Below are 17,981 nucleotides of genomic sequence, written 5' to 3' on the forward strand. Positions count from 1 at the left end.
AGTCAGAATAGAAGTCATGTGACCCAGAAGAGGACCAGAGCAGTGCTGGAAATAGGAGAAAACGGTGATTAGGAAGTATATTAACACACTGACACTACACTACATAAACATTTAAAACGTTTTAGCTAATAAAAAAATATTGAAAATGATTCTTTAAGGAATTTTTTTTCCCGAATGCCAAAATGACACTACAATACATCCCAGGATCACTGTCCCATCTTCAACAATCCAGTCCCCTTCACTTGTGATATTATTATTATCAAGGAAGGCTCAATGAATTGACCATCACAGAATCCTGTAGCATTGAGTTCCATAGTTTCAATGCTCTTACAGTAAAGAATCCAAGCATGTGCCAATGCCACATGGCCATGGAAACGTGGACAACTGAGGAGCTGGGACTCCACACATCTATCAACCTTGGACTATAGCTGGCTCTAGTCCAAGGTTGATGGATGTATGGAGTTGCAGCTCCTCAGTTGTCTGGATGTTTCCATGGCCGCGCGGTGTTGTCCTGTCTCTGCTCCCATAAGGACTACTACTACCCCCATGGATGCTGCAGCAGCCGTCTATGCTTTTATAGTAGTTATGGCTTCCCACAACTACCCCAGGTGAGCCTGTTTGTGCTTCCACAAATTGATACCATCCCCAGATAAGACCCTATCTGCGCTACTTTTTTCTTTTCGGTTTTATTCGAGTAAACAATCCAAGGCTGTAATTATGGTGAAACATAGTATGAAATGGGCCTTCAAAACCCTGGAGTCTTGAACATTTTGTTATTAAAAAAATAAATTGTTTACACTTTTATCTGTTTTCTTCAGTATACTAAAACATTGTTAGTGGATTCCAGTGGATAATCGATAAATGGTAACACTTTTGTCAGTATGGACATCACAGCTTAATACTTGGTCAAAGCCAACAAGGGTCACCTAAGACCAAAACTTGTAGTTCCTCCTGTAGTCTGTGCTGGAGTAGAAGGAAAGTTCCCCTTTGCCTTCTAGAAAGACACCATAATTATTAATGATCCAAATCCTCAAAAAAACAGTAAATGACACTGGCAAAAGCTTCTGCGCTATTTCCAAACTCCATTGCCCCATTTCAGTAAGTAATTTTATTCAATTGTCAACGCGTTTTAAGGTTACACCAACCCCTTCTTCAGGAGTGATTTGTCACTTATAAGCCTCGGCCATCACCAGTCAGCCCTTATATATAGCATATAAGAGCACAGGCCGCTCTGTATAACATAATAAACATCTTTTATTATACTCACCTGCGGGGCGGTTGGGTCTTGGTCTGGTGCCTCCTCTCTTCCGTCCATTCCTGTCCTCCTTCCCTGCTCAGTGTGGATGACACATCGTACATCATCCACACAGTGCCCTCCATTGCGCCGCTCCCCCTGCACACTTCTCTTTGTCTTGCTGAGGGCAGAACAAACTACTGTAATACGCAGGCAACATGGAAAGGTCGAAGAACGCCTACGCATGCGCATTACAATACTTTGCTCTACGATCAGCAGGGCAGAGAGAAGTGCGTGTGCGCAAGAGCGCAATGGAGGACACTGTGTGGATGACATAGGACACAATAGGATGTGATACTAAACTATGTAATGATTTATTTGTATCAAATGCATGTATAATTTATATGTGTGATCTCCAGGACCGCCCATAGTTAGGTCATAAGGTCAACGCTGGTGCTTTTTTTTTACATTTTAATATGTAATAGTGATATATACTAGCTGGTCCTGATGAAAGGGTCAGTATGATCTTGAAACGCATCAGTTTTTGTTTTTTCAACACCGTGTTTTTTACCCTCGTCTGATTGCTATGTAACAATCTTTTTATATAGATTAAATGAATGATAATTTTTATCTCCAAGCATTCTTCTTCTTCATTGTGAAATCGTACTACTGGATTCTCTATGATTTTGTTCCTGTGGTACCCATGCCTTGCAAAGGTTATTTCCATGCTGACTAGTGTAACGCCCCTGAAGCCATCAGGAGCTACAAGGTACTGCATCCTGTCAAAGATGCAGGGCCTACAGCCAGGAACCCGGAAGACCAGTGCCAGTAACACCAAAACATACAGTATATATAATCCCTGTTTTTCCCTTTCCCAAGGACTGGTGACATACTAGAGTTGGACCCAATGGATGGCCACCTATGGGTGAAACTGATCCAGTTCACTAGACGACAACCAGGGGAGGAGGGGTCAGAGTCAGTAGGAGTCAGTAAGTGGAAGTGGAAGGAGACGAACATAATCGTACTGACGGGGAGTGTGTAACAGTGACCTGTCAGGCGCAGGTGTGTGGTTGCCGAAGGAGTATGGTGGAGTACTCTCGGAACCATAGCAGCGACAGGGTACAGAGCCCTAGGTCAGGCAAACGCACCAGGCAGACCTGATAAAATCTGCAGAGTGAGGGGACCATCCAGGACCTCACTGACCGTAAAGTCCGGGGACCCCAGCAGTGACGGGAGAACCAGGCACCGGAACTGAACACCGACCCTACAGGGTTCAAACTGCTGCCATATGGACTAAAGACTGAGAGACTACCAGGAGGGGACCCCCAGACGCTCCAAGCCACGGGGACCCACCAACTAGAGACAGGTGCAGGAGAAAGAAGCGACCATGTCACCAAACCAGCACTGGGACTAAGGGCACCAGTGGTGAGGACCAGCCTTCCTCAGGGTACCAGCCATCAAATCGCTGTGATAAAAGAAAACCAGTTACACTGTAATCCCTTGTGTGTTCTACCTTTTTTCCGTGCCTAACTCCATCACCTACCCCCTGGGGCCCCGGCCCTACTTGCGGAGGGCCCAACATCCAGGCTGCCGTTAACATCAGCCTCAGCGTGAGAGACTGTGCAGCGGTGGTTCCATCTCCATAACCGCAACCCGCAAGTGGCGTCACGATAAAAACTTTATTAAATATTCCCCTGTACATACCCCTTTTCAAGCGTCCCCCAGGGTCACGGAACCAGGCAACGGCCACCCAGTGACACATCCAAGTAATACACCGCTCGGGACCGAGTACCCCATAGCCCTGGGGCGGCTCACTAGTAGGACCAAAGAGGAAGGGACAAGGATCTTCGCTTCTCCACCCTGTTTCATGGGTGTTTTACCCTATGAAGCACTTTCCCATTCTTTTCCTTTATTTGGGAGCAGATTTATTATTTGCACATGGTGGTTCACGCATCCTGTGATTCTGCATTAGCGTCCAGAAGTTCCAAGTCACTATGATCCTTGATAAGTACAAAAACCCTAATAAATATGTCCTACGCAGAGATTTCCATACCTTGCCAAGCTTTAATATCTTGATAAACAAATTCATGTTCTTGTTCCACAGAAGTGAGATGTAGAACTTATCAGGGATGGTGATATCAAACATGATGTACAGGGTGTTGTTGTGGACGGAAATTTCCACATCCGGTGTATCTTGGGAGATGGAAAACGTTTCGTCAAAGAGCTTCAACTCCGTGTTCTGCGACAATAAAGGTTTATCAGAATTTAATAAAATATCATTAGTAGTCATATCATTATTAATGCTAATGCTTTACAACTGGTATTCCTACCCCAATGTTAACCATGATGTAGCGGGAGCAGGTTGTGCCGGTTGTTCCACAGATCACATTCTCTGTTAGTATCTTAAATGATGACAGTGATGTGTTCAGGCCACATCCATCCTGTATAGACGGAAAGAGATTTTTATCTGTGCCGTGTTAATTACGCAATATAAAGGTCTTAGCATGTTTATATTGAACTGAAAAAAATAATATGTTATAGTCAGATTTGGATTTATTAGACTGCTGCAAGTGTGGTCTTCATTGCTTACCCCAATATAAAAAATATAATCTAATACATATACTGTATAATAGAGTATGTACTTCTACGTGTTAGGATGGTGTGACGCCCTGGCCTATCAGGTCGTCACAGGGTATTGTGCAATCTTCCCTCCTGTACAATATCCACCTCCTCCTTGGTTACGGGTTCCTCAACTTTGGTGTTACCAATAACAAGCTAATCAAAATAATAGGAACACTCTGCACCCCACCCACCAGACACACCAGTGGCTGACCTGAAGGGAATAGGGTCGCCCATTTGGGGGGTTGGTTAAGGGGAGGTCAGGAGTGTCAGGAGACAGTGAGTGTGAAGTGTGACTCTCGAGAGGAGAGGTCAGGAGCTGGGCTCCTTGAGACTACTAGGTGGCAGACGTTGGTCTGGGCCTGGTAGGAGCTGGACCCCGGTCGCAGTGGATCGTGACAAGGGGCACGGACTGTTGAGGACAGCCGGTGGCCTTGTGCCATCACCGGGCAGGGGCCAGGACACGACGGGATACGTGAACCCTAGGTCAGGAAGGAGCTTCAGGCGTCCTGGCAATTTACCCAACGAGGACGGAGCCTTCAAGGTCCGTTCTCCACCCGCTCCAAAATCGGGGTACTAGCGCAATGAGGGGGATAGGACTTTCCCACTACATTGTCCAGAAAATCCCAAATGTGAACCCTGAGAGCAAGCTCACTCAGTTAGCCATACTGGTGAGCGGGACCCGACTAGTTTTATGCTAAAGGGACCAGTTAGAAGAAAAGGTGCCAAGGAAAAGGTCACAGGCTAACAGGCAACACCAACGGGCACGGGATCCAGGTGTGCTCCCTCCAAGCGGCAGCGGTGTCAAGAACTTTGGTTTACCACAGTTGTCGGTGTCAGCGTTATTAGACTGAGTGAGTACATAAGTGATCCCTTACCGTCCCAACGGCAGCTCCCTGTCACCATTACCAAGTCCCGGGGCATTCCCCCAACCCGTGGAGGTACTCCATCTTACCACGCACCACGGGTGGCATCACGAACTGTCCATACCATCCCCTGTAAATAAACCCCCTTTAATTCCGAGTGGCCGCGCGACCCCGACCCCCGGGGCCGGAGACCCCTTGAGCCACCGCGGATCCGGATCCGAGTAGTGGCAGGCTGCTGATGCGGGGGCGGCACAATGGCAAAACCACTTGTTCTTCAACAGCCAAATGCCACCATTGTACCATCTACCATGGTGGTTTCCAACCTGTGGCTGCTCTGGAGAGTCAAGGCATCGAGACAACATGAAGACCATGAACTAACTGGAATCCTGCATAGTCATTGCCATAGTAGGCATTGTGCATGGTGTTGCAGAATTTATTAGCTAGGCGTATGAACTGTATATAGATCTTACGGTGGCCAAGGTGTATTCACAGTTTCCGTCAAATAAGTATTGCTGTCCATCAAATGTTTTGATGTGGCTCTCCCCATACATCATACAGGTAGATGCACAGTTCGGAGTCTCCTCACATTGCCAGTGACCTCCGCTGCAGGCGCTGGAGAAAGAAAGTAAATTGTTAAATATTATGCTGGAACATAGATCTGCTCAACGACTTATTGCAATGAATGACCTTCATTTATTATTATTATTGTACTCGCTTGTATAGCACCATTCATTTTGTCAGTGCTTCAGAGACATTGTGATCCCTGTCCCCATTGGGACTCACAATCTACATTCCCTATCACTATGTCTATGGACTGTGGGAGGAAAGCAGAAAACCCGGAGCAAACCCACGAAACAACTCCTTGCAGATGTCGTCCTTGGTCAGATGTGAACCCAGGACCCTAGAACTGCAAAGTAACAGTGCTAGCCACTGAGCCACCATACAGTGCTAACCACTGAGCCACCATACAGTGCCAACCACTGAGCTGCCATACAGTGTTAACCACTGAGCCATCGTACAGTGCTAATCACTGAACCACCGCACAGTGCCAACCACTGAGCCAACATACAGTGCTAACCACTGAGCCACCATATAGTGCTAACCACTGAGCCACCATACAGTGCCAACCACTGAGCGACCATACAGTGCTAACCACTGAGCCATCGTACAGTGCTAACCACTGAGCCACCATACAGTGCTAAACACTGAGTCACCATACAGTGCTAACCACTGAGCCACCGAGCTGCACAGGAAAACATTTTATTGACCTGATTAATTTGATGATTAATTATTATTATTGATGATTAATTTTATCCAAATAATGGTCGTTATGGTCTTTCTTACCAGCTCTGACATTCTCCATACATGAATTCTCCACTTCTGTAAATGATGCCACCATATTCACAGGAGCAGTCGCTCTCTGCCACACAGCTGCCATCAAGATCCTCATAAGTACCAGCTGGGCAAACACAACCAGCCTCACACTTGGTAGGGATCTATAAATGCAAGCAAAGAATTAGAAAATCTATCTATCTATTATCTATCTATCTATCTATCTATCCCTCCATCCCTCTATCTATCCCTCTATCTATCTATCTATTATCTATCTATCTATCTATCATCTATCTATCTATCTATCCATTTATCTATCTATCTATCTATCCCTCTATCTATCTATCTATTATCTATCTATCTATCTATCTATCTATCTATCCCTCCATCCCTCTATCTATCCCTCTATCTATCTATCTATTATCTATCTATCTATCTATCATCTATCTATCTATCTATCCATTTATCTATCTATCTATCTATCTATCCCTCTATCTATCTATCTATTATCTATCTATCTATCTATCTATCATCTATCTATCTATCTATCCATTTATCTATCTATCTATCTATCTATCCCTCTATCTATCTATTATCTATCTATCTATCTATCATCTATCTATCTATCTATCCATTTATCTATCTATCTATCTATCCCTCTATCTATCTATATACTATCTATCTATCTATCTATCCCTCTATCTATCTATCTATCTATCTATCTATCTATCCATTTATCTATATATTATCTATCCCTCTATCTATCTATCTATCTATCTATCTATATATATATATATTATCTATCTATCTATCTATTATCTATCTATCCCTCTATCTATCCATCTATCTATTAATCTATCTATCTATTCATCCCTCTATCTATCCATCTATCTATCTATCCCTCTATCTATTTATCTATCTATCTATCTATCTATCTCTCTATCTATCTATCTATCTATCCCTCTATCTATCTATTTATCTATCTATTATCTATCTATCTATCTATCTATCCCTCTATCTATCTATCCCTCTATCTATCTATCTATCTATCTATCCCTCTATCTATCTATATCTATCTATCTATCCATCTATCTATCTATCTATCCCTCTATCTATTTATCTATCTATCTATCTATCTATCTATCCCTCTATCTATCTATTTATCTATCTATTATCTATCTATCTATCTATCCCTCTATCTATCTATCCCTCTATCTATCTATCTATCTATCCCTCTATCTATCTATATCTATCTATCTATCCATCTATCTATCTATCCCTCTATCTATTTATCTATCTATCTATCTATCTATCTATCTATCTATCTATCTATCTATCTATCCCTCTATCTATCTATCTATCCCTCTATCTATCTATCTATCTATCTATCTATCTATCTATCTATCTATCTATCTATCTATCCCTCTATCTATCCCTCTATCTATCTATCTATCCCTCTATCTATCTATCTATCCCTCTATCTATCTATCTATCTATCCCTCTATCTATCTATATCTATCTATCTATCTATCTATCTATCCATCTATCCCTCTATCTATTTATCTATCTATCTATCTTTCTATCTATCTATCTATCTATCTATCTATCTATCTATCTATCTATCTATCTATCTATCTATCTATCTATCTATCCCTCTATCTATCTATCTATCTATCTATCCCTCTATCTATCTATATCTATCTATCTATCTATCTATCTATCTATCTATCTATCTATCTATCTATCTATCTATCTATCTATCTATCTATCTATCTATCCCTCTATCTATCTATCTATCTATCTATCTATCTATCTATCTATCTATCTATCTATCTATCTATCCCTCTATCTATCTATCTATCTATCTATCTATCCCTCTATCTATCCCTCTATCTATCTATCTATCCCTCTATCTATCTATCTATCTATCTATCTATGAAAAACATGATTGACACAAACTCCAATGATTCCTTATATCATCCATAAACACTGTAAATTATATAATGCAACATGGATCTTTGTATGCTGCATCCACTTAAAATTCCCATTTAAAAGTTGTTTGGAAATAAGAGAGATATCATTTCCAGAAAAAAAAGGTTTTCTTTCCTAACCCTGTACAAGCCATATTTTTCCCTTTGTGAATTATAAACAGAATAGTCTGCAGTGTGACTCAATGTCACGCAGCGTCAATATTGTAGAAGATTTTCAGAATACCGGTGTCACACAGAGATTTTAGAAAACTTCCCCGTCAGGTACTGATTCTGACACTCTGCTCGATAACTTCTTTGAGGTCTGTAATCAGCACAGGCTGATTCGGGCATCGACCAACAGATTGGTAGTTCATAGGCAGGCTAGCAAGAATTATCTCTGCTAGTCTGCTTGTGAGTCATCTTTGATCACATGTTGTGGGGGAGCCAATCACATCTGCTCTCCTCCTATATATGCTGGCTGGATCCTTTCACCTATGCCAGCTATAGCTTATCTTTGTTGGGCTGAGGAGGTGTGGTGGTCCAGACTATCTGGTGTGATACCTGTTGCCTTTTTGTTGCTACCCTCCTGCTCTTGTTTTTCTCCTGAGTCTCTCACGTCTTTTCCTGTGTTTGCCATGTGTCAGAGTTTTGGTTTTCCTTTGTCTGTCCTTATCTGTTTATTGTGTCTGTATTACTGTAATACCACCCTCCCCCCCAGGGAAGGAGGGGGCTGGATGGTATTGCAGTAATACAGTATTTCTCAGAAGTATAGAAAGGCACGGGACTCCAGTGTCTCCACCATTAGGAGTAATCTGGAGATGAGGAATAGCCTAGCGTGAGGGACAGTATAGGAGCCCCCTGTCCCTCACTATCCCAAAGTAACATTGTGACAATTGGTTTGTTTTGTCTTAAGAATGTTAGGTGCATATACACAACACAGAATTGACAGGACACATACACAGCGGATCCCGGTAGCCAGAAGTTGACATGTTGGGGCACAAGCTGCTCCGTATTTATCAGACAGGGACCCACAGGTTTTCATTACTTTAGGAGCTTCACAAGTTTCTAAAATTTAAAAAAAATAAAATTATGGTGAGACCAAACCTAAAAGCACTAATAAAAAATACTAATAGAAAAGCATACAGTACCTTCAAACTCAATTGGTTTTCCTATGCAGTTGAGTCTTCCACTGACGCAATAACTGCAAAAAAGTAGAATTTTGTATTCAAAATGTATGGATGCCTAAGCTGCAATGCCCTGCACATGAGGTAAGAGACATGGTTATATCAGGAAAACGATACTACATTTCTAATTGGAGGGATTTGCTAATATATTATTATTATTACACCTACTACATATTGGGATAGGATCATGGAGATGGGAATAACCCTCTAATTGTATCCTGCTGGGGCCTGAAGCAGCAGTGTATATATGTGTATATGTGTGTATGTCTGCTAAATGAATCCGCACCATTGCATTTTGCCTCATTTGATTCACGGAACGTCATAGACTATGTTTTGAGGGGAATTTTTAACCCTGTTGTCATGCTGTACAAAGGGCAAGTGAGACGTAGTACAGCATATTCCCCACTAGGTGGCAACAGAGTAGTGAAGGAGAGACTAAGTCACACTGTCACAGAAAGGCAGCTGAAGTACATCAAGAAATAAGGAATAACGTTTGGAACACCATTCTAAATCTGAACTGGGTGCAAAAACCTAAAAAACATCACTATGGGGAGATAAGGTATGCACACCAGTGACTATGCAAGGGGAATACATGAAATAGCAGAAACTGCTGTGTGAATACTGACTTGAAAAATCTAATAGCTATATGTAAGAATGAAGGTATGAAAAATGGAATCTGCATTACTGCCATGAACATATGAATCAAGAGAAATTTAGCTACTGAATTGATCAATGCAATAGAGCCCCAACACTACGCCAAAGTATTTCTCTACGTTGGGGTCCCTAGCTTGTGTGTGTCCTCTCATGCAGTTAAAAAACTTACCGTGTATGGGAAGCTGAGACCCAGGCTATTTATGCGTATTGTATGGATTGGCAATAGGTGTGTATGGGGAGGGTTCACAAACGAAAAACTACTAACAATAAGGAATAACGTTTGGAACTCCATTCTAAGTCTGAACTGGGTGCAAAAACCTAAAAAACATCACTATGGGGAGATAAGGTATGCACACCAGTGACTATGCAAGGGGAATACATGTAATAGCAGAAACTGCTGTGTGAATACTGACTTGAAAAATCCAATAGCTATATGTAAGAGTGAAAATGTGAAAAATGGAATCTGCATTACTGCCATGAACATATGAAGCCTGGGTCTCAGCTTCCCATACACGGTAAGTTTTTTAACTGCATGAGAGGACACACACAAGCTAGGGACCCCAACGTAGAGAAATACTTTGGCGTAGTGTTGGGGCTCTATTGCATTGATCAATTCAGTAGCTAAATTTCTCTTGATTCATATGTTCATGGCAGTAATGCAGATTCCATTTTTCACATTTTCACTCTTACATATAGCTATTGGATTTTTCAAGTCAGTATTCACACAGCAGTTTCTGCTATTTCATGTATTCCCCTTACATAGTCACTGAAGTACATCAAGAAACTTCAGCAGGCAGTAAACAGGCGAACCATCAGGGGGCAATAGAGTAGTTAAACAGTCAGGGTCTAGCCAGGAGAGTCAAGTGACAGCAAAGGAAGGATAAAAATCAAGTCAGACAAGAGAACTGAGTTGGAAGCCAGGAGATCAGGTATACAGAGGGGAACTGTGATGCCCTGGACCCCAGGGGTCACAGAATAACACCTACACACACACCCCCTCCCCTGGTTAGGAACACCCGTCAAACAGAAACCCTTGTTGCCTCCTCCAGGGTCTGATGTCCACACCAGGTGGGGCGGAGCCAGGCGGTTGGCCCCACCCACCGAGGAGTTCACAGGCCTGGAGGCGGGAAAAGACAGGCAGATTGTAGTAGATTGGAGTAGAGTGTGGAAGTGAGAGGAGGAAAGTCTGTGTGTGTCTGGGTCGGAGCCCAGGCACAATCAGCAAGGTCAGCAGACGGTGGTGGCCGTCTGCAGGTGTTAGTGGAAGTCTGCAGAACCGTAGGACCGGGGTTGGGCGGTGGCCCGCCGGTACCGAACCGGGGAGCGGATTGAAGCTAAACACCAAGGCAGGGTACTCAGACCCCGACTAGGCTCGGAAGCTGCCGTAACGGTCAAATTCTCTGATTGCGGTCTGGACCTCAGGGGTTCATTCCCACCCAAGTCCCGTCAGAAGGCAACAGGCCAACCCGTCTGGATAAGAGCCACCGCCAACGGCCAGAGATCCAAGGGCCAGCGCCTGCGGGCAAAATGGGCTTTCCCGACACGTACAAACCGGGGAGCGGACCACCCGTGGGAATCCATAGGGGTCAAACACTTACATACAGGTGCAGGGAAACACAGCCACCACCAACCCGTCCGGGGAGAGTGAAGATACCGCAGCCGACTGTGGGCCCCGTCCATCCAGCCGTTTGGTTTACCAGAGACTCTGTTATTGACTACCTGAGTGAGTACACCAGTACCATCCGACACAGCTTTTGCACCGTAACGCTGACACTCCGCATCCGCGCTGCCTCCCCGCATCGGCACCTGCACCTAACCCCTACCCACCAACATCCAACTCTCCCAACCGGGGCCCCGGGACCAACAGCCCCTACCCACGGAGGGGCCAACACCTCAGCTGCTCCCCGCCATCGCTCCCGGGAACCCCCGTCATCAGCAGCGGTGGTGCCCACCATCACCACAACCCCGTGGGTGGCGTCACAACCGACATCCCACCACCAAACCTCCCCTTTTCACTCGTGGGCGAGGAGGCACTGCTCAAGCCCCCGGGTCCGGCCCCGTGCTCGAGCCACTGAGGAGCAGAAGCACCGGACCCGAGCGCCAGCGAACCCCCCAGGCGAGCGGCATTCCCAAGAACCCCCCTCTCCGCCCGCAACAGAACACAAACAACAGAGACTAACAGGGGAGGGTACAGGTCAGGGCACAGTAACAAGGAGTCAGATCAAACAGGGAATCTCACCAGAGCAAGTCACAGGCTGCAGAGCAAAACTATAACCAGCATGGAATGCAGGTTCAGAGACCAGATATGACCAGGCCGGGTCTGTGAAACTCTGGAGCGGAGAATACCGGTCCTGGATCATGACAACTGTGCTTTAAAGTTATTTGCAAAAAAAACCCAAACGCTTACTTACTGTTTGGATTTGTGTGGTAATATATTGGCTATTTTCACAGATACCATGGATATTTATCAGGTGGCCTATAGCAACCAATCACAGCTCTGCTTTTATTTTGCTACACATCGTTAATAGAAGCTCTAATTGGTTGCTATACGCAACAAAGGACATTCTTAGTATAAGACAATTTAAGTGTTAATTAGTATGATTTTGGTGGTGAGCGGGAGAGTGGTAGAGAGAGAGAGGGAGAGTGGGATAGTGGGAGAGAGAGAGAAAAGGAGAGATATGGAGGGTGGGAGAGAGGGATAGTGGGAGAGAGAGAGGGAGAATGGGAGAGAAGGAGATAAGGAGAGTGGGACAGAGGAAGAAAGGGAGAGATGGGAGAAAGAGAAAGATGGAGAGTGGAGGAGAGGGAGAGAGAGAGGGAGAGGGGCAGAGAAGGAGAGAGGGAGAGTGGAGGAGAGGGAGAGAGAGAGGGAGAGTGGCAGAGAAGGAGAGAGGGAGAGTGGAGGAGAGGGAGAGAGAGAGGGAGAGTGGCAGAGAAGGAGAGAGGGAGAGTGGAGGAGAGGGAGAGAGAGAGGGAGAGTGGCAGAGAAGGGGAGAGGGAGAGTGGAGGAGAGGGAGAGAGAGAGGGAGAGTGGCAGAGAAGGAGAGAGGGAGAGTGGAGGAGAGGGAGAGAGAGAGGGAGAGTGGCAGAGAAGGAGAGAGGGAGAGTGGAGGAGAGGGAGAGAGAGAGGGAGAGTGGCAGAGAAGGGGAGAGGGAGAGTGGAGGAGAGGGAGAGAGAGAGGGAGAGTGGCAGAGAAGGAGAGAGGGAGAGTGGGAAAGAGGAAGAAATGGAGAGATGGGAGAAAGGGAAAGAGGGAGAGTGGAGGAGAGGGAGGAGAGAGGGAGACTGGTAGAGAAGGAGAGAGGGATAGTGGGAGAGAGAGAGAGAATGGGAGAGAAGGAGAGAGGGAGAGTGGGAGAGAGAGAGGGAGAATGGGAGAGAAGGAGAGTGGGAGAGAGAGAGGGAGAATGGGAGAGAAGGAGAGAGGGAGAGTGGGAGAGAGAGAGGGAGAATGGGAGAGAAGGAGAGTGGGAGAGAGAGAGGGAGAATGGGAGAGAAGGAGAGAGGGAGAGAGAGAGGGAGAATGGGAGAGAAGGAGCGTGGGAGAGAGAGGGAGAATGGGAGAGAAGGAGAGAGGGAGAGAGAGAGGGAGGATGGGAGAGGAGAGAGGGAGAGTGGGAAAGAGGAAGAAAGGGAGAGAAGGAGAGAGGGAGAGTGGAAAAGTGGGAGCAAGACTTAGTTACTATCCTGGGCAACGCTGGGTACTACAGCTAGTATGTATATATATTTTTATTTATTTTTTTTTATAACTTTTGCTTTGTTTTCTTTTTGATTTTTTTTATCTTTAAGTACATGTTGTCTCATTTTAACTAATATTTAATAAAATTAATTTCTAATTAGTATGTTCTGTAAGGGGGATTACCTTTACAATACCCTGATGCGATATTTTTTTTTATGCTGATGTATGTACAATCTCTAATGTTTGGTTTTACTTATCTTTATGCTTTATTAAGGCTTATAATAATTAGAAAATGATTGACTGAATTTTTTTTTTAATTACATCAAGTAATTAGAGAAAATTCCATACATTTCTGAGGCTGACAAGAATGAGAAGATAATGCTAGAGCTCTGCATGAAGCAAGAGCCTCACTGACCCCGAGACAAATATGAGAATTGAGGTTATTAATACCAAACATGTGACACCTCATATTTCCCCATATGGAAAAGCAGACTACAAAAATAATTATAATTTTTTTACTATGTCTTAAATGCTGTTCATGTTACATTTCGCAGCAGTTCTCGATTGATTTCAATATTACGACTGAAAATAAATCACGTTTACCCCTCGACATTCAATCTTTTCCATTCCCGTCCCCCCTTACCATGTGAGACCATTGAAGACTGTTTGTTGGTTAGGCATGATGATGGTGTTTGCGTCCAAGTAGCAGGGACACTGTGATTTGAGGACACACTGCTGTTTGTTATCCAGGTAGAGTCCCACAGGACAGTTGCATCCGTCGGTCGGGATGTCGATGGCGTAGCATTCCAGCTGCATGTTAGAGAGTGACAGACAGGTCTGACCGCAGGGGGAAGTGTTATAACTGAAAGTCTGGTTACCACTGCAGTCCATAGCTAGAGAAACAGATAAGAAATGAAGCTTAGATATTAAAATGTTATTTCCATCTTCATCTTGTAAAAAGATGCAGTTTTCTAATTTAATGCTTATTAAAATTTGCAGAAATTCTTGAGATAATGAAACTTTTCTTTTGCTTTCGACTCGTTTCTTAGGAGATCGACCCCTGCTGTCTAGCTTGTAAGCGCTGTGCCATCCAAGTTCATAGTGGTGCTTACAATAGAAAAGAGCTTATATAACAGCTGCTGTCTAGCTTGAAACCGCTGTGCCCTCTAGTGATTCTATCCAGCTTCATAGCAGTGCTTACAAGCTCAATAGAAAAGAGCTTGTATGTGCTGCTGTCTAGCTTGTAAGCACTGTGCCCTCCAGCGATCCTGTCCAGCTTCACAGCAGTGTTTACAAGCTCAATAAAAAAAGCTTGTATGCACTGCTTTTTAGCTTGTAAGTGTTGCGGGCGGAGGAGGGGACGCTGCGCTCTCCCACTGCTCGGGTCCGGCAGCTGCTGCTGTGGCTGCCGCTGCTCGGTGGTGGCTCGAGCGGTGGGCCGGATCCCGGGGACTCGAGCGGCGCTCCTCGCCCGTGAGTGAAAAGGGTGGGGATTGGATGGTGGGGATTTGGTTATTGTCCGTGACGCCACCCACGGTTGTGGTGAGTTTGGTGACACCACCGCTGCTCTGGATGGGGATCCCGGGAGCGATGACAGGGAGCAGCCTGGATGTTAGTTCTCCCCTCCGTGGGTAGGGGGTTGGTTGTCCCGGGGCCCGGTGAGGGGGTAGGGATGGATGGCAGGCAGGTTACGGGGCCTGGTGAGGTGCAGGGTCGCGGGGGCAGCGCTGTGCCGCACGGCACGGTGGTACTCACTCAGCCAATGATGAGGACACAGTTCTCGGTAAAACACTCGGCTGGATGGACGGGTCCCACAGACGGCTGCGGTGTTGTTCCTCCCGGCAGGTTGATGGTGATTGCCTTTCCCTGCACCTATGTAGGGTAACGGTTCCAATGGGTTCCCACTGGTAACCTGCTCCCCAGCTTGAAGGTTGCTGAAGGAGCCCCTTTTGCCCGCCGGCTCTGGCCCTGGGAACTTTAGCCTTGACGGTGACTGTGTTTCCCTCTCTCGGTTGGACTGTTGCCTTCTGTCGGGACTTGGCTGCTGGGAAACCCAGGAGGTTCCCTTCGCTAACGGATTTGGCAAATTCACGGCGACTCCTAGCCTTGCCGGGGTCCGTAAGCCCCTGCCGGATGGTGCTGGCTTCTCTTTGCGTACCGGTCCGGTACCGCCGGGCCACCGCCCGTCCACGGTCCTTACGGTTAGCTCCAATAGGCCACTCCTGCAGACGGTCACCACCGTCTGCTAACCTTGCTGATCCGTCCGGGCCACACACCCGGACCAACTTCAGTCTGCTCTACTACCACTTTCCTTGCTCTCACTTCCCACTCTCAAACTGATCTCTCTCCACTCCTCAACTCATCTGCCTGCTTTTCCCGCCTCCAGGACTGTGAACTCCTCGGTGGGCGGGACCAACCGCCTGGCCCACCCCCTGGTGTGGACATCAGCCCCTGGAGGGAGGCAACAAGGGTTTTTGTCTGACTTTGGTGCGCCTGACCGGGAGTGTGGGGTGTGTTGGTGATGTTCTCTGTGGCCCCTGGCTTGTCCAGGGCGCCACATAAGCACTATGCCCTCCAGCAATCATCTCCAGCTTCATAGCAGTGATTACAATCTCAGTAGAAAATAGCTCATATGCACTGTTGTCTAGCTTGTAAGCACTGTGCTCTCCAGTGATCCTCTCCAGCTTCATAGCAGTGCTTACAAGCTCAAAAGAAAACAGCTCATATGCGCTGCTGTCTTGCTTGTAAAAACTTTTTTCCTCTAGTGGTCCTGCACAGCTTATAGCAGTGCTTACAAGCTTTATAAAAAAAAGCTAAGATGTGGTGCTTTTTAGTTTCTAAGCACTGTGCTCTCCAGTGATCCTATCCAGCTTCATAGCAGTGCTTACAAGCTCAAGAGGAGAGAACTCATATGCGCTGCTTTTTAGTTTCTAAGCGCTATGCCCTCCAGCGATTCTGTCCAGCTTCATAGCAGTGCTTAAAAGCTCAATAAAAAAAGAGCTTGTATGCTCTGCTTTTTAGATTGTAAGCACTGTGTCATCCAGTGTTCCTATCCAACTTCATAGCAGTGCCTACACGCTCAATAGAAAAGAGCTTGTAAGCGCCGCATGTGTTCTGCTGTTTCGTATTGGTGGTCGGTGAACATGATGAAATGATAAAATTCCTTGTATTTACAAACTCTATCTTGACTACCTTACTGCAATACATATTTTATGTACTTACTGCAGTTGGTGAAGGTCCTCCAATCCTTTAAGAGGATTCCTTTGGCAGCACAGGCCCGGGCGTACGTTCCCAGAGCAGAGCAGATGAAGTTAACAGTTTCTTGGTAGTTGCAAGCTTCATAGACACATCTCTAAAAAGAGAATATCAGATAATAAGCTTTAAATGCTACAATTGAAAATTCAACACCGATTGAACCCTCCAATATTGGGAATGGTTGACCATCTAAACTGTATGGGAATAGAAGAACTTTTATCGATCAGATAGTGTTGGGGGATGTTAGGGTCTCATGGTTAGAATATAATGCCCTATTCTTTTAAAGGGAATCTGTCAGCAATTTTTTTTCTACCCCATTGTCATGCCGGTGACTTGCATTGGTGGTAATCACCGCCCTACTCACTGCCATCACTGCTCTGCTCATCCCAGGCTTGGTTTTTCTCCTTGAGCTGAATACTGTAACATTTCCAACTCTGCTGCATCCTCCTGTTGCTGGTGAGTCCCCACCTGGCTATAGGGAGGCGTGGCCAGACTCTGCAGGAATTTCACCCCACTGTGTCCGGCAAAGTTTAGGTTACCTGGTCAATCCCCAAAAAGTAGGGACTTCATTAGGCAGCTTTACCCACCACTCCTCACCTGATCTCTTGGTTCTTGTTCAGTTTTCTGTCAATTTCTTGCATCTAGTGTTGTCTCTTTTGTTTGTCCCGGCTTGCCTTCTCATTTATCCTGACCTCTCCGCTCCTGACATCTGCTGTGAATAATGAACCTGTGCTGCCTGCCTTGATCTCAGGCTGCCTAACTCTGTCTCTGCCTGTACCCTCTGTACCCTGTATACCTGCCTTGGCCCATTGGTCAGCTGTTTCAGTCTGGGGACTGCCCTGTGAGTGGTACCTGGTGCTTACCTTTGGCCCAGCATATCCTCACCATCAGAGGCTCTAGCAAAAAGCTGGTATTCGCTTAGTTCTTAGTTATGCCCCACCAGGGAAAGCCTGGCCCGGGGTGCAGAGGATCCATATCCACCAGCGTTCTACCCATCTGAGCGTAGCATGATGTATGGACAGAGACCCTGATTCCAGCGATGTATCATTACTTTGCTGGTTGCTGAATTTTGGTTAAATACTCTTATCTGTTTATGGTCCCAGAATTCAATTTCTGTATTCGCTCATGACACAAAAACAAAGATTTCCATCTTTATGTGTTGATAAAATGCATGAAGGGGGCAAGTT

General features: G+C 45.5%; 1 protein-coding gene across 1 annotated transcript in view; it reads right to left on the minus strand.

The window, feature by feature from the left end:
• The window catches only part of MUC6 (mucin 6, oligomeric mucus/gel-forming), a 155,588-nt gene that overhangs the window by 80,965 nt on the left and 56,642 nt on the right, over positions 1 to 17,981 (minus strand). The window contains exons 17-24 of the mRNA XM_075325390.1: positions 16,762 to 16,891; positions 14,183 to 14,432; positions 9,170 to 9,222; positions 8,980 to 9,086; positions 6,064 to 6,215; positions 5,190 to 5,331; positions 3,565 to 3,675; positions 3,288 to 3,473 (exon numbers count right to left, since the gene is read on the minus strand). Coding sequence (XP_075181505.1) covers positions 3,288 to 3,473; positions 3,565 to 3,675; positions 5,190 to 5,331; positions 6,064 to 6,215; positions 8,980 to 9,086; positions 9,170 to 9,222; positions 14,183 to 14,432; positions 16,762 to 16,891 — 1,131 coding nt within the window. The remainder of the gene's footprint in view (positions 1 to 3,287; positions 3,474 to 3,564; positions 3,676 to 5,189; positions 5,332 to 6,063; positions 6,216 to 8,979; positions 9,087 to 9,169; positions 9,223 to 14,182; positions 14,433 to 16,761; positions 16,892 to 17,981) is intronic.

Source organism: Anomaloglossus baeobatrachus, chromosome 10 (assembly GCF_048569485.1).
Source record: "Anomaloglossus baeobatrachus isolate aAnoBae1 chromosome 10, aAnoBae1.hap1, whole genome shotgun sequence".
NCBI lineage: Eukaryota > Metazoa > Chordata > Amphibia > Anura > Aromobatidae > Anomaloglossus > Anomaloglossus baeobatrachus.